The sequence below is a fragment of the Rhineura floridana genome, chromosome 18 (genome assembly GCF_030035675.1).
Source record: "Rhineura floridana isolate rRhiFlo1 chromosome 18, rRhiFlo1.hap2, whole genome shotgun sequence".
Classification (NCBI taxonomy): Eukaryota; Metazoa; Chordata; class Lepidosauria; order Squamata; family Rhineuridae; genus Rhineura; species Rhineura floridana.
Window position 1 is genome coordinate 18,335,424 of NC_084497.1, and position 23,946 is coordinate 18,359,369.

The window sequence follows — 23,946 nt, forward strand, 5'->3', positions numbered from 1 at the left end:
CTCTTCTTCCGAAGAAGGCCTCCGAAGCCTTCTTGAATCAGAAACCTTCTTCATTCTCTGACCCAGTTATAGTCAGATGCACGATGGTCTCACAATAATTCCCCTCAACAGAGGACATTTCCTCACCTGAACTATAAAAAGCAGTGGTGTTCACCCCCTGGTCACTGGGCCCCTCACAGATGAGGGGGATTTCCGTTTCCTTCTTGCTGATCAGGGGATAGGGATGGAAAGATCTGTTAATTTCAGTCCTCTCAGTTTCTCATTTTCCCAACCTTAAATTCAGTTCTCTGCATTTCTGCAGCAATTTGCGATTTAAAAAAAAAAACTCATTAAAATTCCCCAGCATTTTAGTGCGAATTTCTCCTAATAAATACATTTTTGTAGGCAATTTTGACTAACATACACACTTTTGCAAGCCATTTCTGGTCACATAAATGCATTTTTTCATATTTTTTTACTCATATATATTTATTTTTATGCATACTTTCCCCTAATATATGCATTTTTTAAAACATTGGTTGGTTGGTGAACTCCATTGCAAAATTTGACAATGTGCGAATTTCAAAAGATGGCTGTGTTTCTGTTATATTGTTTCAGAAAACGTGAATTTGATAAATTCAGCTGGAAATGCAAATTGAATTGAAATTCTCGCCCATCCCTACCAGGGGATGGACTTTGGCAGAGCTTGCAGAGCCTTTTCAACCTAGAACAGGGAGAAAGTGAGAAACTGGAATGAAGCATCGGCCCTGAACTTGGGGCAGTGTTGAGGGAGAGTCCTAAGAACGTAAGGAGAGCATGCTGGGTCAGGCCAAAGGCCCATCTAATCCAGCATCCTGTTCTCACAGTGGCCAAACGGGCGCCCATAGGAAGCACGCAAGCAGGACCTGAGTGCAAGAGCACCCTTCCTCCTGCGCATCATGCAACTGGTTTTCAGAAGCATATTGCATCCAACTATGGTGGCAGAGCACAGCTGCCATGGCTAGTAGCCATGGATAGTCTTAACCCCGATGATCTCTGTAGCTCAGGAGGTAGTGGAGGCAGGCATTGCACTGAGGGGAACATGAAGGGAAGCCCCAGACTCAAGATAGTGGAGTGACTGACCTAGTGACCTCTGGGGGGGTAAGGTCACGAGGGGAAACTCGGGCCATCTCTCCCAGGACACACAGTAAATAGAAGCAGAAAACAATCTACTGTACTTACATTTCATGATGATGTTGTCTTTGGAAAGAGAAGTCTTACCAACTCAGCCACCCACCCCACAAAGCCCTGTCTAATCTACCTAAATACCCACCTAACCTACTCCCATCCCCAATTCCTAATCCTATCCCGACCTCTAACCCTAAAGATCTATATAATATCTATAAAAATATATACAAAAATAAAAATAAATACAAAATATGCACAAAATGTATACAAAACTAAGGAAAAAATAAAGAAAAAAGAAGCAAGATAAAATATAAACAAACAAAATAAAGAAAAATATAAAGAAAATAAAGATGTTTATTTCTCTTCTCTAACTGCCGCTCTCCCCATCTCCTCTTCCTCCTCTCCTATCGTTTCTCTTAACTCCCACACTGGACAACCCTGGTTAGCCACTTTTAAGCCAACAGCAAGAGATGTCACAGAGGAGGGCAGGTCACTGTCACCTTTGACAACCCACCTGCCTTGGCCCTGACTCCTCTCCTCCACCTTGAATGTTGCTTCCTTCAGAACTTTGAGACGCTGGCTGTTTTGCCTGCCGGCTTCCTGAAACATTTTCTTCGTATCTCTATTTCTTTCATAAATCTGATTATTTTTCATTAAGCAACATAGAATCGTAGAACAGTAGAGTTGGAAGGGGCCTGTAAGGCTATCAAAACCAACCCCCTGCTCAGTACACAAATCCAACTTAAAGCATACCCGCCAGGTGGCTGTCCAGCTGGCCTCTTGAATGCCTCCATTTCACTTAATGGAGACCATCCCAACCTCCTTTTAAATACAGTAGAAATCTCATACCAGTTCCAAGATGAAGGCGTATCTGTTGCACAGCACTAGACAATATTTGTTGCATGCAAAAGGTCCCAGGTTCAATACCAGGCATCTCCAGGTAGGGATGGGAATCTCCTGTCTGAAACCCTGGATAGCTGCTACCAGTCAGTGTAGGCAATACTGAACTAGATGGCTCAATGATTTCACTTGGCATAAGGCTGCTTCCTACGTATATTCCTATTTTGTTGTTATTATTATTATTATTATTATTATTATTATTATTATTATTATTATTATCTTTATTTATCCCCCACCCTTTTTCCAAACTGGAACTCAAGGCGGCTTCCAGATAAAAACAAGTACACATAATTAATGCTAACAGCAAGCAACCTTCTCCACAGGATATGAAGATTCATTCTTTTCTTTCATGTACAATGTAGACAAGTCCTTTTTAAATACCGTATAATAATGCAAATGCCAAAAATCTGAATATAAAAGGAAGCTTTCTAGCTGTACAATAAAGCCATTGATGATCCTCCACAATAAAATGACACACATACCAGCAATGCCTATTCAGAAATAGCCTTCTAGTACCTCGTTGCAACCCATCACCCTCAATTTAGCCTCGTTTTATGGTGATTGGGAGGAAGTATCCAGTCATGAGTCTTATTTCTGAGGCTCATAATCCTTGATCATGTATCTCCCTGCTCAAGGCAAACCCCTTAGGCTATGTTATGTTTTGATTGGGTAGACTACTACCTGCATATTTTCTTTCTCAGAATGCCAACTGACAAGAACCTTGCCTTTGATATTTTTAAAAAACAAAAACATCAGAAGATCTAGAGACCTAATTTATAATTCCTCCTCTCTGCTCATTGTATGGTATTGAATGCATTACTTTGGTACATTTCATAGAATCGGACTATAAGGCTATCGAGTCCAACCCCCTGCTCAGTGCAGGAATCCAAATTAACGTATACCAGACAGGTTGCTGTCCAGCTGCCTCTTGAAGGCCTCCAGTGCTGGAGAGCCCACCACCTCCCTAGATCATTGGTTCAATTGTCGCACCCCTCTAGCAGGAAGCTTTTCCTGATGTTCAGCCGAAATCTGGCTTCCCATAACTTTAGCCCATTATTATGTGTCCTGCATTCTGAGATGATCGAGAAGAGATCCTGGCCCTCCTCTGTGTGGCAATCTTTCAGTCACCTGAAGAGTGCTATCATATCTCCCCTCAGTCTTCTCTTTTCCAGGCTGAACGTGCCCAGTTCTTTCAGTCTTTCCTCATAAGGCTTTGTTTCCAGTCCCTAATCATCCTTGTGGCTCTCCTCCAAACCTGTTCCATTTTGTTTGTATTCTTCTCAAAGTGTGGCATCCAGAGCAAGATACAGTACTCAAGATGAGGCCAAATAGAGGAGAACTAGTACTTCATGCAATTTGGAAACTATATTCTTGTTAATGCAGCCTAAAATAGCATTTGCCTTTTTTGCAGCCACATCACACTGTTGGCTCATATCCAGCTTGTGATCAACAACAATCCCAACATCCTTCTCACATGTAGTATTGCTGACCCAAGTATTCCCCATCTTATAACTGTGCATTTGGTTTCTTTTTCCTACATGTAGAACTTTGCACTCATCCCTGTTAAATTTCATTCGGTTGTTTACAGCCCAGTGCTCCAGCCTATCAAGATCCCTTTGAATTTTGATTCTGTCTTCCATATTAGCTATCCATCCCAATTTTGTATCATCTGCAGATTTGATAAGCATTCCCTGAACTTTCTTATCCAAGTCATTAATAAAAATGTTGAGCAGCCCTGGGTCCAAAGGGGTAGCCAGCTAGCCATGACTTACAGCAGCAATGAAACAATAGTCCAGTAGCACTTTACAGGCTAGCAAATGATAATTGCATAAACTTTAATGGATTTCCAAGAATGATGCATCAGATGAAGTGGACAATTGTTAGTTCCTTGAAAGTTCAGACTAAAACCTGGAGTGGATTACACTGTCCTACTGACATGGAGCCATCAGCCACCACCGCTTACTGGATCAGCCCATCTGTAAGGTATCAAAGGCAGAATAACAATTGCTGGGAATCCAAAGTGGGAAGACTGCTGTTGAGGTCATATCCTTCCACCCCTCTCCTCAGGATAGAGGTCTATATGTTTATGCACGGTGTAGAGAAAGTAGTGAGACTTTTTGCTGTCCAAGGAAGCCGAATGCTGGAAGATTCAGGACAGACTCACATAGCTGAAAAACGGAATTTGCTTTAGGAGATGTAGTGACAGCCACCACCTTGGATGGCTTTGAAAAAGGATTAGATCAACACATGGAGGAAAAGGCTATCAATGGCTGCTAGCCACGATGGCTATGTTCCCTCTCTACTGTGGAGGCAGTATGCCTCTGAATGGCAGTTGCTGGGAATCGCAAGTGGGGAGAGCGCTGTTGAGCTCATCACCCTCTAGTCCTCAGTGAGGCAGAGATCCATGTCCCTCATCACCACCCTCTAGTCCTCAGTGAGGCAGAGATCCCTGACTGTCCAGTCAGCAGGACCAGAGCAGCAAGCCCCCTCAGGTTGAGCCAGCGCCGCTTCCCTCCGGCGGGCCGCCCGTGAGCGAGTGGGTCGGGGGGTGGGTCGGTGGGCCGCGCGCGCCCCTCCCTCATCCCGCTCCGCTCCCGGCCCCGCGTCGTCGTCGTCCCCGTCGCGGCCGCCGTCACTTCCGAGGCCGGAGACAAAATGGCGTCCGGAGGGGCCCGCCGGGGCCTGCGGGGCGGCTCGGGCTGAGCCCACCCGGCTCTGGGAGGCGAGGCGGCGGCGGCGGCGGCGAGCGCGCAGGTAAAGGCCGGCGGAGGCGAGGGCGGCAGCCGTGGTAGCCCCAGCGGCTCCTCTCGGCGGAGGGCGATAAGGAGAGTTTGCGCCGAGGAGGCTGTGAGAGCGAGCGAGAGGGACCCCCTCCGCCGACAGTGGGCGAGGGGAGCAGGCGTAGAAGGGGGAGAAAACATGCATTGGGGAGGGGGGGGGAGGGATCCCCCCTCCTTTTTTGGCCAAAAGTGGACTAAGTGGGGGGATGGATGAGGCTTTGATGGGGGGGCGCTCAGGTGTGAGCTAATTTAGGGTGGCTGTGTTTATATAGCAAAGCTTTGGAAGGAACCCCCCCCTCCGTCCCCAGTGAAGGGCTTTTTTAATGGGACGAGGTCGAGGTATGCATTGGGGGGGTGGAGGAATAGGCCTGAGGCTTGTATAGATTGGGGGGTTATTTTAATAGGGAGAGTAGATCTGGAAGGACAGCACCCCCCCATGGTATGAAAAAATACAAGGGGTGTAGGTTATGTTATGTTTACATGGGGGAGTAAATGTGGCTCTGAGGCGCTCTGGGTATAGGCCCTACTCAGAGTAGGCCCACTGAAATTAATCAACATCAGTAAAGATACATTGTTTTCACTGGGTCTACTCTGAGTTGGACTTCATTGGACACTGCTCTATACATTTAAAGCACATTCTTCTCCCCCCCCCCAAAAAAAAGAGCAATCCTGGGAGATGCAGTTTGTTAAGGGTGATGGAAATTGTACCTCTGTGTGTGTGTGTGTGTGTGTGTGTGGATTCCTTTTTGGGGGTTGTTTTAAGTGTTTGGTGTGCACACAACCTAGAAGGAGTTTGTCTGTCATCACCTCCATGCCCAGATCTTGGGTGCATGTGTGAGTGGGTGCTGGTGGATATTTTGCCACGAGGTAGAGGATAGGAGGGTGACTCTGGAAGGGATCCCTTGGTCCCTCTTAAAAGTGGAGGTGCATAAGTTGATAGTGGAGGGTGGCTGTCTTGCCGTAATGGGGAGGAGTGTGTCTCTGGAAGGGATCCCTCCCCCTTCCCCCCAACTTTGATCGAGGGGGTGTATGGGGTTCTGAAAAGGACCCCCCCAACACACAAAACATAGATGGAGACATGTATAAAAGTGTATGCACCCCAAGGGATTGGTGTTGGACTCTTGAAGGAATCCCGGTGGTTAGACTGAGGGGGTATCTGGACAGCTTGGGGGTAATATTTTAGCCAGGGGGGAGTTGGGCTGAAATGGGCTCTCTCCCCATGCTCAAGGCTTGGATGGAAAGATGCATAAATGGGAAGGGACCCCCCCCCCCGTATTGCACCTCAAAGCGGGATGAGTGTTGGGGCTGGTGGGGTCCTACATTTATGCTTTGGATTCTGAGTCACTCCTATAGTATCAGTTAGAAGCAGAAGATCCAGGACTTGCAGTAATAAAATGGAATTTCTTTGTGGCACATTCAGGTTGCGTTTCCACATTCTTCCTCATCTCCACCCCTCTTTATTTTCAAAGCTGCTTCCCCCTCTCAGGACAGGCTATCTCTGTAGATCTGGATGGAATTGCATCTGAATGGCCTTGGATTCTGAAATTTGAACCTGACTGCCCTTAACTGGCACTAGGGGAAAGGACTAAATGGGAAAGTTGTTAAAAAGTGTGCGTGTACCTTATTATATATAAAAAGGAAAGTGTGCATTGTGGTTGTATGGTAGGAGAGGAAGGTCTGTGGTGAGTGATGGGGTAGTCGAAGCGAATTTTTTTCTGAAAGTGCCTTTAAAGTGCTCTTTCCCTTAATTTTTTTTTTGCATCAGTCAATCGAATGTGCATTTTAGCCATTATGAGTATTGAAATGGGTATATGATTTTTGTTCAAGTTATAAAAATGCCACAGATGTACTGTGAGCGATGTACCTGTATTATAGTCTATTTCTTGAGGCTTCATTCTCTGTGCTGTTTTTTTTAAAAAAAAATTGGTGTCATTGTCTTTGAAGATTGAATATTCTTTCTTGGAGAGAGAGAGAAAATCAAAATAGAATTCAGATCCTAGCAGACATCCCCTTTATTCCAAGAGTCGTTCCAAAGAATAATACCACCTTTTCAGTTTCTTATGTGACCTCACCAATCCTATGTGGAGTAGCTGCCGCTGTTGTGTTTACTTTCCCAGATTTGTTTGGCAGGGTGGGGCAAAGCACAGCCAAGGAAAACTGAAAGAAGGTGATGACAGAGGTTTATAAAATTATGCTTTTGAGAAGATTCTTTACATTGAATATATGCTCCTCTTCCCAGCTAGTGGTATTCCACTGAGATGGTTAGTGGCAGAATGTGGTGGGATTAAATGAAGTTCTCTAGCACCTGTCAAACTGACACCTGAGGTGCAGTTTGAAACTGGAGACCAGCAATACCGCACAGCATAAGTCTATTCTGTTTACTGCATATTTGTAAAGCATAGCGCCTCTTTTGTGTGTGTGTGCTGATAAAATGTGCACTTGTACCATCTAGCTTGAAGAGGACAAAACACAGGTCATAGACTTTTAATGCTAAAAAGGCTGGTCAACGTGTTGCTTCCTTTGGGGAAGGGCCGTAGCTCAGGGGCAGAGCACCTGTTTTGCACGCAGAAGGATCCAGGTTCAGCTCCCAATGCCATCTCTAGGTAGGGCTGGGAGAGACTCCCTGACAAAAACTGCGGAGAGCCGCTGCCGGTCAGTGTAGACAGTACTTAGCTAGATGGACCCATTGCCTGATTCACTTTAAGGCAGCTGCCTGTGTTCCTGTGCTGGTCTCCAGCAACCATCAGCCCCAGCCAGCGTGGCCAAATCTCAGGAATCCTGCAGATACCACCTTATCAGGAGGTCCATTCTGCACAGTATAGGAATTAGGTGATTAGTGTTGTGGCTCCTACTCTTTGGAATTCCCTCCCCTTAAATGTTGAACAGGCGACTTTTCTGTTGTCTTTTTGGCACCCACCGAAGACCTTCCTCTTTCAACAAGCCTTAGAGACCTTTATCCCAGTCTGTGTCTGTATTGGAATCTTTTTAAGATGCTCTTATTTTATTGCTTGATGCTTGCCACCCTGGGCTCCCTTGGGAGGAAGTGCAGGATATACATTTGATTAAATAATAATCAAATAATTAATTAAATAACAACAACAATAACAACACATTCATAATAATTATAATGGGAGCTGTATTTCAGCAATATCTGGAGGGCTGCCATCCGGTCATAAGAACATAAGAAGAGCCTGCTGGATCAGGCCAGTGGCCCATCTAGTCCAGCATCCTGTTCTCACAGTGGCCAACCAGGTGCCTGGGGGAAGCCCGCAAGCAGGACCCGAGTGCAAGAACACTCTCCCCTCCTGAGGCTTCTGGCAACTGGTTTTCAGAAGCATGCTGCCTCTGACTAGGGTGGCAGAGTACAGCCATCACGGCTAGTAGCCATTGATAGCCCTGTCCTCCATGAATTGGTCTAATCTTCTTTTAAAGCCGTCCAAGCTGGTGGCCATTACTGCATCTTGTGGGAGCAAATTCCATAGTTTAACTATGCGCTGAGTAAAGAAGTACTTCCTTTTGTCTGTCCTGAATCTTCCAACATTCAGCTTCTTTGAATGTCCACGAGTTCTAGAGAGGGAGAAGAACTTTTCTCTATCCACTTTCTCAATGCCATGCATAATTTTATACACTTCTATCATGTCTCCTCTGACCCACCTTTTCTCTAAACTAAAAAGCCCCAAATGCTGCAACCTTTCCTCGTAAGGGAGTCGCTCCATCCCCTTGATCATTCTGGTTGCCCTCTTCTGAACCTTTTCCAACTCTATAATATCCTTTTTGAGATGAGGCGACCAGAACTGTACACAGTATTCCAAATGCGGCCGCACCATAGATTTATACAACGGCATTATGATATCGGCTGTTTTATTTTCAATACCTTTCCTAATTATCGCTAGCATGGAATTTGCCTTTTTCACAGCTGCCGCACACTGGGTCGACATTTTCATCGTGCTGTCCACTACAACCCCGAGGTCTCTCTCCTGGTCAGTCACCGCCAGTTCAGACCCCATGAGCGTATATGTGAAATTAAGATTTTTTGCTCCAATATGCATAATTTTACACTTGTTTATATTGAATTGCATTTGCCATTTTTCCGCCCATTCACTCAGTTTGGAGAGATATTTTTGGAGCTCTTCACAATCCCTGTTTGTTTTAACAACCCTGAACAATTTAGTGTCGTCAGCAAACTTGGCCACTTCACTGCTCACTCCTAATTCTAGGTCATTAATGAACAAGTTGAAAAGTACAGGTCCCAATACCAATCCTTGAGGGACTCCACTTTCTACAGCCCTCCATTGGGAGAACTGTCCGTTTATTCCTACTCTCTGCTTTCTGCTTCTTAACCAATTCCTTATCCACAAGAGGACCTCTCCTCTTATTCCATGACTGCTAAGCTTCCTCAGAAGCCTTTGGTGAGGTACCTTGTCAAACGCTTTTTGAAAGTCTAAGTACACTATGTCCACTGGATCACCTCTATCTATATGCTTGTTGTCACTCTCAAAGAATTCTAATAGGTTACTGAGATAGGACTTTCCCTTGCAGAAGCCATGCTGGCTCTGCTTCAGCAAGGCTTGTTCTTCTATGTGCTTAGTTAATCTAGCTTTAATAATACTTTCTACCAGTTTTCCAGGGACAGAAGTTAAGCTAACTGGCCTGTAATTTCCGGGATCCCCTCTGGATCCCTTTTTGAAGATTGGCGTTACATTTGCCACTTTCCAGTCCTCAGGCACGGAGGAGGACCCGAGGGACAAGTTACATATTTTAGTTAGCAGATCAGCAATTTCACATTTGAGTTCTTTAAGAACTCTCGGGTGGATGCCATCCGGGCCTGGTGATTTGTCAGTTTTTATATTGTCCATTAAGCCTAGAACTTCCTCTCTCGTTACCACTATTTGTCTCAGTTCCTCAGAATCCCTTCCTGCAAATGTTAGTTCAGGTTCAGGGATCTGCCCTATATCTTCCACTGTGAAGACAGATGCAAAGAATTCATTTAGCTTCTCTGCAATCTCCTTATCGTTCTTTAGTACACCTTTGACTCCCTTATCATCCAAGGGTCCAATCGCCTCCCTAGATGGTCTCCTGCTTTGAATGTATTTATAGAATTTTTTGTTGTTGGTTTTTATGTTCTTAGCAATGTGCTCCTCAAATTCTTTTTTAGCATCCCTTATTGTCTTCTTGCATTTCTTTTGCCAGAGTTTGTGTTCTTTTTTATTTTCTTCATTCGGACAAGACTTCCATTTTCTGAAGGAAGACTTTTTGCCTCTAAGAGCTTCCTTGACTTTGCTCATTAACCATGCTGGCATCTTCTTGGCCCTGGCAGTACCTTTTCTGATCTGCGGTATGCACTCCAGTTGAGCTTCTAATATAGTGTTTTTAAACAACTTCCAAGCATTTTTGAGTGATGTGACCCTCTGGACTTTGTTTTTCAGCTTTCTTTTTACCAATCCCCTCATTTTTGTGAAGTTTCCTCTTCTGAAGTCAAATGTGACCGTGTTGGATTTTCTTGGCAATTGGCCATTTACATGTATGTTTAATTTAATAGCACTGTGGTCACTGCTCCCAATCGGTTCAACAACACTTACATCTCGCACCAGGTCCCGGTCCCCACTGAGGATTAAGTCCAGGGTTGCCGTCCCTCTGGTCGGTTCCATGACCAACTGGTCTAGGGAATAGTCATTTAGAATATCTAGAAACTTTGCTTCTTTGTCATGACTGGAACACATATGCGGCCAGTCTATGTCCGGGTAGTTGAAGTCACCCATTACTACCACATTTCCTAGTTTGGATGCTTCCTCAATTTCATATCTCATCTCAAGGTCTCCCTGAGCATTTTGATCAGGGGGACGATAGATCGTTCCCAGTATTAAGTCCCTCCTGGGGCACGGTATCACCACCCACAACGATTCTGTGGAGGAGTCTGCCTCTTTCGGGGTTTCGAGCTTGCTGGATTCAATGCCTTCTTTCACGTATAGAGCAACTCCGCCACCAATACGTCCTTCTCTGTCCTTCTGATATAGTTTATATCCAGGGATAACCGTATCCCACTGGTTTTCTCCATTCCACCAGGTCTCGGTTATGCTCACTATATCAATGCTCTCCTCTAAGACCAAGCACTCCAGTTCTCCCATCTTGGTTCGGAGGCTCCTAGCATTAGCGTACAGGCACTTGTAAGCAGTATCTCTCTTCAAGTGTCTTTGGCACTTGTGGTTTGGCCTGTGGTAATTTTGCTCTTCTGAATTTATATCCTGTGCCCCTGCTCTCACAATGCCTACTTCTAGGCCTACCCCTTTTAAAATTTCATCATTTCTTTGGTTTTTATCCCAGGGGGGAGGTTTATTCCGAACCGGACCTTTCTCAGCTCCTGTCGGGTTTTCCCCCTCAGTCAGTTTAAAAGCTGCTCTGCCACCTTTTTAATCTTAAGTGCCAGCAGTCTGGTTCCATTCTGGTTCAAGTGGAGCCCGTCCCTTTTGTACAGGCCCGGCTTGTTCCAAAATGTTCCCCAGTGCCTAACAAATCCGAACCCTTCCACCCGACACCATCGTCTCATCCACGCATTGAGACTGCGAAGCTGGGCCTGTCTGGCTGGTCCTGCGTGTGGAACTGGTAGCATTTCAGAGAAAGCCACCTTGGAGGTCCTGGCTTTCAGCATCCTACCTAGCAACCTAAATTTTGCTTCCAGGACCTCACGGCTGCATTTCCCCATGTCGTTGGTGCCAACGTGCACCACAACCACTGACTCCTCCCCAGCACTGTCTACCAAACTATCTAAACAACGGGCGATATCCGCAACCTTCGCACCAGGCAGGCAAAACACCTTGCGGTCTACACGCCCATCACACACCCCACTGTCTATGTTCCTAATGATCGAATCACCCACTACAAGGATCCCTCCACCCCCTGGAGATATATCCTCGGCACGAGAGGATAGCTGCTCATCCCCCAAGGAATGGGTCCCTTCTAAGGGATCGTTTCCCTCTTCCTCAGCTGGATGCTCTCCTTCCCCGAGACCATCGTTCTCCATGATAGCAGGAGAGCTATCATCGCTGGAGTGGGACACAGCTATAACGTCCCTGAAGGCCTCCTCCACACACCTCTCTGCCTCTCTCAGCTTTTCCAGGTCTGCCACCTTGGCCTCAAGGAAATGAAGTCGTTCCCGGAGAGCCAGGAGCTCATTGCACCGAGAGCACACCCACGACTGCTGTCCAACAGGCAGATAGTCTTACATGCTGCAGGCTGTGCAAAACACTGGAAAGCCCCCACACGCCTGCTGGCTTCTTACCTGCATAGTTTTGTTTGAGGTTTATTACGTCAATAGGTTGGAGACTGTGGTTTAGTTGAGGTCAGGGAACAGAAGGGCAGAGTGGGGGGCCCTGGCCTCCTCGCCCTGCTGCCGAATGGAGTTGTTGTCCAAAGCATTTGAGAACGGCAGCTCAGTTTTCAAGAGGATCATTTTGAGCCGTAGCCTGGTTTTGTTTACAAACCATTATGCTGTAATGGCAATTTCAAACCAATTAGTAGACATTTTTGTTTAGGAAATATCTAAAAGTCCAAATTTGAAAAGAGTGATTGAATACATAAAAATAATTTTGGTTGTTTTTTTTTAAGTTCTTGATGATTTTGCATTCTGATCCTTTCTGCATTTTCTCAAGGCTAATTGAAAATGAGGGTTTGCCGCCAAGTGTACTTGTTATTATTTATCGGATTTGTGTTCTGCCTTTCAGTTCAAAGGTTCCCAGGGCAATGAAGCATAGAATTGAAGGGCAAAATGTGCATGATCTGGCCACCTCAGGAAGGCAGTGTTCTAATGTCAAAATTCCACTTCATGTGTTGCGCATCCTGGGACATGTACGCTGTGCATCCGTGATCAAATATGTCATAATAACACCTTCATTTCATTTCTTCCATCCTCTTGCACAAAGCAGAAGTTGGCCTGTTGTTATTGCCCTATCTGCTCTGAGTACACATCCAAGTTAGTTAACATGAATTAGTCCTTTCAACCACTGTGTAGGATTCACAGTCAGGATGCATAACAATGTGGTGTTTTCTCCCCACACCATTTGGTGCATATTTGTGAATGGGGCTGGGGTTCTCATCTCGGCTAGCAATTGGGTTGTGGAGTCAAGGGGTGGTAATTATTAATTAACACCGAGTATAAGGGTGCAATCTTGTTTTTATTCTAACAGCATTACATTGCAAATCATAGATCATGTTATGCATTAGCCTTTTTGGGGGGAACCATCTCGCTTCAGAAGGGATTTCAATAGCACATTGAGACTACAGCACCTGAAGAGAAAGAATGTGGCATTCTTGGGATATCATCCCTTAAAGATGATAGTCGAAGGGAGGAGGACAAAACATCTCCTGCAGGTGTTTGGCGACTACAGATAGAGTTCTTGTAATATGTCTGGGGATAGTTCCCCCAGCACGAGGATTTTTCCTTGCACAATGGAACCAGTCCCCTCACGACTTCCGGGAAGGGTGACTTAGCCTGTGCCTGCTTTTGAGACGGGCTCCTGCCTCAAAAGAAGCTTATTCAGATATATCAGTCAGTTTTTTCTTTTTTTTTTGACTGATTAAACTTCTCCCGGGTAGGGAGAAACGAAGAGATTAACCTCAAAGCCTATTTTTGTTGGGACGACCAGATCTCATTAATTTATGGGACGAGGTCCAGCCGACGAAGGTGGGACGGATTTTCAACAGCAAGCTCTATCTGTTAAAGCGAACGTTCATCTTATCTTCTAAGAGAGAACGCACTAACAGGCAAGCACCCTTCTTTCTATATTTTTCTTTTACTTGACTTAAATTGTTGCTGTTTAAAAGAGATTTGCCAGATTGATCAGTTTTTGACATCTCACTGGGGAGCCATAACTTCTCTCTGCTACGCACTAATTAATAGCTTATCTCTGTTTTTGTTGCAAAAAGCTGTCCTGGATTTGCATTCTAAAGATATACACAGAAGAGGGATTTCTATTCCAGATTTTTATTTTGAAAAATATTATACTGTTTTGAGACTACTCTCTTTTTGGTCTATTTTATTTTGACGAATCTGTTTCTTGACGATTGCCTTTAATTGTTTCGATCCTGGGAACTGCATTTTGTTTACTTAACTATTGGAGAGATAAGGCTGTCTGCACTGTTTATACTGTGATGTCACCAAGTTTGGAGTATTAACCCAATTGTTGCTGAAATAAGAAGTGGTTTTCCTATATTTTTCTTTTAAAATGGCAATTAAGAAAGTGGCTGAAAATCTGGAAATAACTATGTTTCAGAAAATAATGGATGAGATTGAGATAACGAAAATTGAATTGAGTAAAATGAAGCAGGAGATTAAAGATATAAGGGTCCCTGTGAGAGAGGTGACCCTGGAAGGGGTCCCTGTGAGAGAGGAGACCCCGGAGATTGGAACAGGGGTTCCTGTGAGAGAGGAGACCCTGGAGACTGGAATAGGGGTCCCTGTGAGAGAGGAGATCCCGGAGATTGGAACCAACGTGGAACAGGAACAAGATTTGGAGTCTATGGACTTTAGAAATAAAATCTATTGTTTGGAACTCAATGTTATCTCTGAAGAAATGAATGAAGATTCTAGAGATAAAGTTATCAATGGCATGGATAATCTTCTGGACTGGAATGATGTGATGGAGCCCAATATAGAGAAAATCTATGGAATTAACTGCAGCCATGTGACAATGGAAAAACTTTTAAGAGATGACCCAGTGCATTTTGAAAAAAAGAACAGAGATATGATTTTACAGCAGTATTTCAGCAACCTATTCAGAATGGATGGCAAGAAAATATTTGGGATAGAGGTAATTCCCATCAGACTCTTACTATATGACTATGGCTTTGACAGCAAGATTATTATGGAATACTGATAATGGAAGATTGGATATTGAAATTACTGGACTTAACAAGACTACTGAAGATGGAAGATGGAAAATGGAACTAATAGAGATAATAGAACAATGGCTACTGAAATTATTGAACCTAACAGATTCTGATGTGATGGATTAATTGAAATGTTTATTTTGACTATGGTTATGACAATAAGATTATCATAATTAGTAATGAGATGGATTAATCGATATGCTTATCTGGAAAAAAAAATTGATAGATATATTTCTTAAAGAATTGAAACCTCTCTTTGACTTTTTGTGGAAAGAATAAAGTAATGTTTATGAGATTTGATGATTAAGTAAGATAACTACTGGAGGAAAGTGATTTTATAACATGACTTAAGAGACAGGATTGTTATATATTATAGACTTATAACTGATTTGATCTTTGACAAATGGGAAGTCAATATTTTACTCTTTATTTTTTATTTTTGTTTTTTTTTCTTTTTTTCTTTTTGTTTAATTATTTTTGATTTTGTTTTTTGTCTTTGAATGTTTTATGATTTTGTCTTGTATGTTTTATGAAAATCTGAATAAAAATTATTGAAAAAAAAAAAAGGAACCAGTCCCCTCACTCCTCCTAAGTCTGTTCTCCCAATTCTCTAGAGCAGATCTGGGGATGGCTCAGGGCACACATAGGTGGACGAGAGAGAGTGTGTGTGTGTGGGGGGGGACCCTTGAGCTAGCACAAAAATACAATTGAAAACCACCCTAAGCCAGGAAGCTTGATGATGTTTGTGTAGTGTTCCATTTTTCTTTTCCCTGTGAATGTGAATCTTTTCTTCTCGGTATAGCTAGCAGATTTGAATGCTTTCAGATGTGTGCTTCATTCAATTGAAGGCCAAGCTGAAAGTACAGAGAGAGACATATGGTATGCTCAACCCTGACATTCGAAACAATAATCTAGAGCAGGGATGGGAAAACTGTGGCCCTCCAGTTGTTGTCGGTCTCCAACTCCCGTCAGCCCCAGCTTTCAAGGCCAGTGGTCAGGAATGATGGGGAGTTGTAGTCTGTTAACATCTGGAGGGCACTAGTTTGGCAAAGGCTGAGTTAAACCATTGGTAGTGTGGTGCAATGGGCACTGAACAGTATTTCACTGCCATGTATTTGAAGTGCATTTAAAGTGTAAGGAAGCATCCTTGGTCATTTCAGAACGGTGCAGCACTTCGATGAGATTTGCATGTTCAGTTCGTTTTTGTCTGTTCCCAAATGCTGATTTCTCTGTAGGAAAACAGAGGTGAAGTTCAAGAAAAATGCAAATGCAAAGAGAAGTCCCTTGGGCTTTGCATGTGTCATGATGGTTGCCCTAACAAGAGGGAGAACGTTTTGCACCGTTCTAAAGAGAATATTTACCATGGCCCAGTAGAGGTGTAGCATTACTAATGCCACCGTTGTTTAGGAGACTGTTGTTTAGTAATTCATCCCTTCTTTTCAGGTGAGGTGTGCCTCTGAGCTGACACTAACCAGGAAGGGGTTGCCCTTGTCACCAGAGTTTGAAGGTTATAGAGTAATTTCTTAGCACCGGTGAAACAGTAATGCTAAAAAAGGGAGCCACTGGTTGGAGATCAGGAAATGCACTGGGTCAATGACTCCATGAAGTGTACCTTTTTTTTATTAAATTGGATTGGTTAAATACCCAGCCTTACTGGCCCCACGATCTATTGTGAGACAGTGATTTGTTTCAGGCTTCACACCAACCTATGGTTTAGTGACATGTATAGAAGTCTTGGGGAATGGCCATGGCTCAGTGGCAGAACATGTGCTTTGGGTGCAGAAGGTCCCAAGTTCAGTCCCTGGCATCTCTAGGCAGGGCTGGGAGAGATCCCTATGGGAAACCCAGGAGACCCTCTGTCAGCCAGCGTAGACAATCTTGCACTAGATGGGCGTCTGACTTTGTTCAAGGCAACTTCCCATGTAACCTGTGCAAGCCTTGTGCTTGTGTGCCTGGATTCAAATAAATGTTTGCTCCTCTAATGCAAACCATAGTTTGTTTGTGTATCCGCACAAGCAAATTATGGTTTGTATCCCCACCCTCAGCCAGGATTGCCAATCACAGTTTAAAGCTGATTTGCAGTCTGGCTCTGGAGGGCAATTGTCAGATATAGATTGCCATATGGAATGCACTGTAACAGCAAACTGTGGTTTGCATGAAGGAGGAAGTAACTTATTGAACTGGAGTGTGTATGTGAGTGAGTGAGTGGCTTGACACGAAGTGTGAACTGCTGCAATAATGTAGTGTTATCAGTTTTTGAGAACGATTTGTTTCTTCAAAGCTGCTGTTGCACTGGAACCTGTTTGAGTATTATTATTGCTATTCACCAGTCTCTGTGACTTACAATGCATGAAAAACCTAAATATGAATACATAATACCCACAGAAACAGAACCAACAACCCCCTGTAACAGCCACAGGGTCTCAGAGAGAGGAGACTCTTGCATGTCGTTTTCCCCTTGAGTCTTTTAGCTGAAGATGCTGGGGATTGTACCTGACCATTTCTTTATATTTGGTTACATGTACAGTGTGGTAAGATTGGCATAAGATCGTCTGTGCTCATTCTCCCTTAATTTCTCAGAATGTGGGTCTGCTTTCAACTACGGACTGTTATGTGGGGTTGTATCCCTGCCCCACTTCAAATCCCAGCCTACATGAGTTTGAGTGTTTGTGCTACAACTTTAGGAACAATAATTGCTGTGGCTATTTTGCAGCAATAGTGAGAGGACATGTTTCTAAAACAGAGGCATTCTGTAGGATCAAGGACCGTATTGGCATTTTGAACTTTAAGGTTATTTTAGAAGCATGTTGTTTAAATAGGGGTGGATGGCACACATTACGGATGGTAGGTAGCCCCTCTAATGTTAATTTAACAAATTTGAGAAGGCAAGACCCTTGAGACTTGTAAGGTAGCTTACAAATGTGATTTAAAAAAAAAATGAAATGAAAATTATTTTAAAAGGTCAACTTTTTTTAATGCTTAATACCATAGAGCAGGATCTGGCCCTCCAGATGTTGATGGACTACAGTTCCCATCATCCCTGACTATTGAGCTTGCTGGCTGGGGCTGATGGCAGTTGGAGTCACCGGCTGTCCATCTCTGCCATGAACTCCTTAGGTGAACTTAGTGAAGCCACCAAATCTCACCTTCAGCAAACCACCCCACCTCACCGTATAGGATTACAGTAAGATAATGTGTGTGAACTATTTGGAGCACTTGGGAGTGCCACAACAATTATTTTTTATTACTTATTAATTATTTTGAAACTTGCCTATGCAGTCATGCGACTTAGGAGCCTTTACAGTTATTTATGAAAAATGTTGTGTTTGAAAAACTGTTGTTTTTTGGTTGGCTGCCAACCCAGTATGAAGAGGTTCAGCTTCAGATCACTTATAAACCTGAAGGTAGGCACATATGACAATTGTCTGTTTTTCTTTTTAGGGTTCATGTAATCACAGGAGTTTCTTTGTTGTATGTGTCTTTTCAGAACGCAACCGGATTTCAGAATGAATCAGGTGAGTTTGAATGTAAGACTTTCTCAAAAAATAATTGCTCAGATGTTAGAATATGTCTCTTTTATTCTGGTAGAAATAGTAATCCCAACTGTAATCCAACATGCAGAATAGTACCCTTCTCTTTCTTGTCTTGAAAATGTGAAACTCGGTTATCTTAAATTTGATTTGTGCCCAGCTCATCTGACTGTAGAATAATATCACTGGCCCCTTTTACAAGGGCACTCGCCTCCAAAAAAAAGCTGTAGCTATTTTATAAAAATAATTTGCCTATAGGCCATTTGAAAAATCACAAACTTGAGTTCACTCTTTACCCCCTTGAGTTTCAACTCCATAATTAATAGAATTCACCACAAAGAATGGATATATTAGCTATTTATTATTTATTAGCTTTACATCCCACCCTTCCTCTGAGTAGGAGCCCAGAGATCGATGCATACCTCTGGCATGGAACTCTGCAACTGTTCTCTGTTTTGCATGTTTTGAGAGAGTGCGCTCTTTTCAACCAGCCTTCTCCAACCTGGTGCCCTGCAGTGTTGCTCAACCTCCTTCAGGCCCAGTCAACATGGCCGGTAGTCAGGGATGACGGGTGTTGTAGTCCAAAGCATCAGAAGAGTACCAGGCTGTTTTAAGCCAGGCCAGCAGCCCAACCCTTCCAGCACTTAACATAAGAATAGCTCTGCTGAATCAGGCCAATGGCCCATCTTGCCACGCATTCCGCTTTTGTCTTACACTAGCCAACTAGATGCCTGTGGGAAGCCTGCAATCCAGACTTGAGTGCAGCAAGCATTACTCTCCCCTCCTGCCGTTTCTAGCATCTGGTATTCAAAGCGTGTTGCCTCTCGCAGTGGGCGTAGAACAGCCTTTCCCAACCAGTGTGCCTCCAGATGTTGTTGGACCACAATCCCCATCTTTCCTGACCACTGGCAACGCTGGCTGAGGCTGATGGGAGTTGTAGGCGTAGAACATAGGTATCATGATGAATAGCCCTTGAGTTATGAGAAAGTGAGCCCCACCGGGCTCAGCGATGGTTATTCCTCAGTGATTGTACCTAGGGTTGTAGGTACAATCATTTTATTCTGATGTTGCGTACGGCTTTGCTGCCACAGTGGGAGTGGGGAAGAATCATGCTTGCTCTTCTCAAAACACTTTTCGTAACAAAGAACAATGAACAAAGAAGGTAGCCCACCCTTCGGAAGCTTTAAAATGTCCTTTCAGTCTATAGCGCACATGCTTTTGTGTTGTAATTTTTACAAGGGGTCAGGCTGCTGCATCCCATTCTGGAACGGTTTCGTGGTCGAGCTGATGGAGTTCTTTGGAAAATATGTTTAAACTGTAATAGCCCCTATGTCATTTTAAACGTTACCGCATTTTTAAGCATTGTTATTGACGCTAGAGCTAAAATGCATGCCGATCAGTACTTTATAGAGCAACTGGTTTTAATGTTTGTTCAACTGTTTGTAATGGTCGCTGGATCAATAAACATATTCTCCCTTTGAGATGAGCTATTGGTGGGGAGAGCGGACAGTGGTCTCGGGGGTCACAACCAATCCCCTTTTACCCTGCCTGCAGTTCATTGTTCACTCGTAGCCTGGCCCATCTCCCCTCCAGGTTGAGCTTGGGTTGTGGCCACAGCTGGCATTTTCTTCAAACTGCAATCTTGCTATCTAGGGGGGGGGGACACGGTTTTTTTCCTCCTCTGAGAGAATTTTTTATGGCTGTTTGTATTTGTATTTCTGCATGTGTCATGTGATTGTTTGTGATGTGCCTCTCCTGCCTTCCCACCCCACTCTTGCCAATGCCATTTTGTGTACTGTTAAGTTTTTGCTTTTTAAAAAATCCTTTGAGGCCGTATGCTGCGCCCTTTTTCTCCTGTGCTGGAGCATGCACTTACTTAAAACGCAACCCAGGCGATGTGGGGATCTGCACAGCTATTTCCTTCCCCCTTTCTGTCCCATTCCATTGCACACAGATGTGGATGTTGCTGTCTTCTTGTTGAAAAGGGATGTGCCCGGATGGTAGGCGACAGCTAAGATTCTGCTGCAGAGTGCTTTGGCTGATCGGGAGCAGTGGCCCTCAGCGTGGTGGCATTGCCACACTGGCATCCTCTTAGTAGCCACTCTGTCGTGATCCAGTCTCTCCCTTTCCAGAAGTCACATCCCCCCTCCTACACTCCCGTAGTAGTGGTGGTGCTGTGGAAATAAGCAGAAGGACACTGGTGAACTTTACATGTGGGTGCTTTGACACCAGCCCACAGTTTGCGGTGTCTTTCTATAGCTGTGTGACCTTGGGGAATTAAATATGTGCCATTCTTCCCCACTGAGTAGAAATAGGAGTGTGAATATGATAGGTGAGGTGTCTTTATTTCTTCACATGGATATTACTGATATACCTTTCTCTCCTGCCCTTCCTCCAAGGGGAACATGGCAAGTATACATAGTTCTTCTCCATTGCACCCCTCTGCCCACTTTATCCTCATAGCAGCCCTGCGAGGTAGGCTAAGCTGTTACTAGCCCAAGGTCATCCAGTGTGAGCTTAATGGCTTAGTGGGGATTTGAACCTGGCACTCCTTAGCCTAACCGAAGACCACCTGTTACACCAGAGATGGGGAACCAACCTGGGGACACATGCCAGGGGCAAAAGGCAAAACTGGGCACAGCAATGGATGTGATTTTAACATTTTCACTCTTCTCCATCTTCCATCCGGGCAAACAAAAGGCATTGTCAAGGGCACATTTCAGCCTGGAGGGAGATACAATGTCGCCTGGGGAGAGGCCTAAGGGCCAGACAGCGAGGCCTAAAGGGCCACATCCAGCCCCTGGTCCTGAGGTTCCCCAGCCATGGTCTACTGGCTGTACAATGTGGTTGTTTTTCCCTGTTGGGAAGGCATTGATCTATATATGTCATTTAATGCAATGTATATTGCACCCATCTTTCAAGAAACTCAAGGGCAGAATGAATAGTTTTCTCCTCTTTCGTTTTAAACTTGCAACAACGCTATGAAGTCGGAGTTGTAAGGAGTACAGTTGGGTCCACATATACATGAGGAGGAGGAGATAATAGAATGTACTGTACCACTGCAGAGGAGGAGGAGTTTCTGTTTGAATGCTCCCTTACGTAAAAGGAGAAAGGAACTTCCTGTAAATAGAAAAAAAAATCTAACGTATTAGGGAGAGAGGAAGTTTTCGATTCAAGCCCTTTGCCTATTGTATGGGATTTTAGAAAGATATTTTGAGGATGTTTTTGTAGCATTCAGAATGTAATCTTCCACCTCTGGCCTGCAGTGGTCCATCCTGTTCTACTCCCTCATTCTGCTGCACATGTGCAGACCAGATTGGCTTTGGAAGCTATTTCCAAGTCAGTTTTGTGTTACGAACCTAAGCAGGCCACGGCGGGATCAGACGGAGATGATGGCGATGATTTCATTTATGAATCTCTTCCAATGAAGCATCTCAAAGGGATTTCACAATACAGTAAAAACGTTGATATAAAAACAGTTAAAACAATTGCATATATAAAAAATATATTTCAAACCCAATACAGATACTGACTGTTTTGGACCACAGCTCTCATCAGCTCCATCAACAAGCATCTGGAGGTCACCAGGTTGACAAAGGTTTGTCTACACTGACTGGCAGCATCTGTCATCTGGGGTGGGGTGGGGTAAATCAGACCTCAAGGATCATAGCTCCACTGGGCCTGCACAATGAGTTTAAAGTTGCTTCGTGTTTGGCAAACTAGCACGGCCTTTAATGGTTAAAAACTGGAGGCTTGCATCCAAATAGCTGTCTGGTTGTTTTCGACAAGCATGCAGCGCCTCACCTATGCAGCTCACAGGGCTATGCCCCTGCTTGCTTCACTTGGCAATACCACCTAACCCCCTTCCCCCTGCACAACTTTTAAAGATACAGCTTGGAGGCTGGGCCTGGCAACCAAAAGGTCTTCTGTACCTTTAAAAGTTGTGCAGGGGGAAGGGAGAATTCCACCTTGTGGTTTTTCCCATTACAGCGTTGCAAGAACACCTGCACTTGGCTGACTTTCTCTTCTCCTGAAGTTACAGGATCAGTCTCAGGCCCTGAACCTGGCAACCCTACTTCCAAATGTTTTGGGCTACACCTCCCATCAGCTCCATCCAGCATGACCGATCTGCACTACATATTTTGGATTGTGGAGTTTTGCCATTGAAACACCTGCTATAATTTAATTGACTTTTTAAGACTCTCTGGAGCCCGAGTTGCATGTCTCCCTGGGAGAGTATTTGGGACAAAGCGAGACGGGCAGGGGAGGTTGCTTGCCCACAAACTGGCCTAACATTCAGTGATATGCTTAACTGTGTTCTGTGCATTGACTTACTACTACTAACCCCCCCCCCCTTAAAAATACTTAGAGGCACTAACATGGCTGTTGCATGTTTTGGAATACCTTTAAGGATGTGGCTGAGAAGAGAAAGTTTAGAATGGCAAACAGAGTAAAGCTGAAGACCCACCTAAAACCTTTTCAAATGCAAAGTTGGGGCCAGCCCTATGTTCGGATGGTGCCTGGTACAGCAGCCTTGTTAAATGCTAAGGATGTCAGAGGTTGGCCAGTGCCTGGATAGGAATCTGCCTGGATACCTCTTGTAGTCCACCTTGAGCCCTGCTGTGGAAAAAAGACAGGGTATAGCTGTTCTTCAAATGCAAAGAGGTATCACTGAACACCAAAGTCAGGATCATTCAGACCATGGTATTCCCGATCTCTATGTATGGATGTGAAAGTTGGACAGTGAAAAAAGCAGATAAGAGAAAAATCAACTCATTTGAAATGTGGTGTTGGAGGAGAGCTTTGCGCATACCACGGACTGCGAAAAAGACAAATAATTGGGTGTTAGAACAAATTAAACCAGAACTGTCGCTAGAAGCTAAAATGATGAAACTGAGGTTATCATACTTTGGACACATCATGAGAACACGTAAGTCACTAGAAAAGACAATAATGCTGGGAAAAACAGAAGGGAGTAGAAAAAGAGGAAGGCCAAACAAGAGATGGATGGATTCCATAAAGGAAGCCACAGACCTGAACTTACAAGATCTGAACAAGGTGGCTCACGACAGATGCTCTTGGAGGTCGCTGATTCATAGGGTCGCCATAAGTCGTAATCGACTTGAAGGCACATAACAACAACAAACAGCTGTTCTAAATCAGTGGTGGGGAACCTATGGCCCTCGTCATGTTGCTGGACTCCAGCTCCCATCAGGCCAGCCAGCATGGCCAGTGGCCAGGCAGGATAGGAAGTTGTAGTCTAATACCATCTGGGAGGTCTACAGATTCCTCACCACTGGTCAAAAAGCGAGGAATTCCCATGCAGGGAATGACTGGGATCAGATTTTTAGAGCTAATCCAAAATTTCTCAGAAAAAGGATTTGCAGCACTGCAGATCCAGCCATTGTCTCTCATTGTACAGAAGGGATAGGGAGCCTATGAGCCTCCAGATGTTCGTAGAATCATAGAGTTGGGCCTGTAAGGCCATCGGGTCCAACCCCCTGCTCAGTGCAGGAATCCAGATTAAAACATACTTTAATTTGCTGGACTCCACTCCCATCAGCTCTAGCCAGCATGGCCAGGGGTCAGGGATAATGGGGGTTGCAGTCCATTTGTTTCAATGTATTTTAAGGTCTTTTTGTGATATTTTAAGGTGTTTTTAGTGTTTCTGTTTGCCACCCTGGGTTCCTGCTGGAGGGAAGGGCGGG

General features: G+C 44.3%; 1 protein-coding gene across 3 annotated transcripts in view; it reads left to right on the forward strand.

Moving 5' to 3' along the window:
• Positions 1 to 4,580: 4,580 nt before the first annotated feature.
• The window catches only part of PRDM2 (PR/SET domain 2), a 78,104-nt gene continuing 58,738 nt past the window's right edge, over positions 4,581 to 23,946 (forward strand). For 2 of the 3 annotated variants that reach the window (XM_061601218.1, XM_061601219.1), the window contains exons 1-2: positions 4,626 to 4,800; positions 18,150 to 18,223. In XM_061601218.1, coding sequence (XP_061457202.1) covers positions 18,182 to 18,223 — 42 coding nt within the window. In that variant the 5' untranslated portion in view covers positions 4,626 to 4,800; positions 18,150 to 18,181. Of the gene's footprint in view, positions 4,801 to 18,149; positions 18,224 to 23,946 lie in introns of all 3 variants that reach the window. The other variant, XM_061601220.1, reaches the window with a different exon arrangement.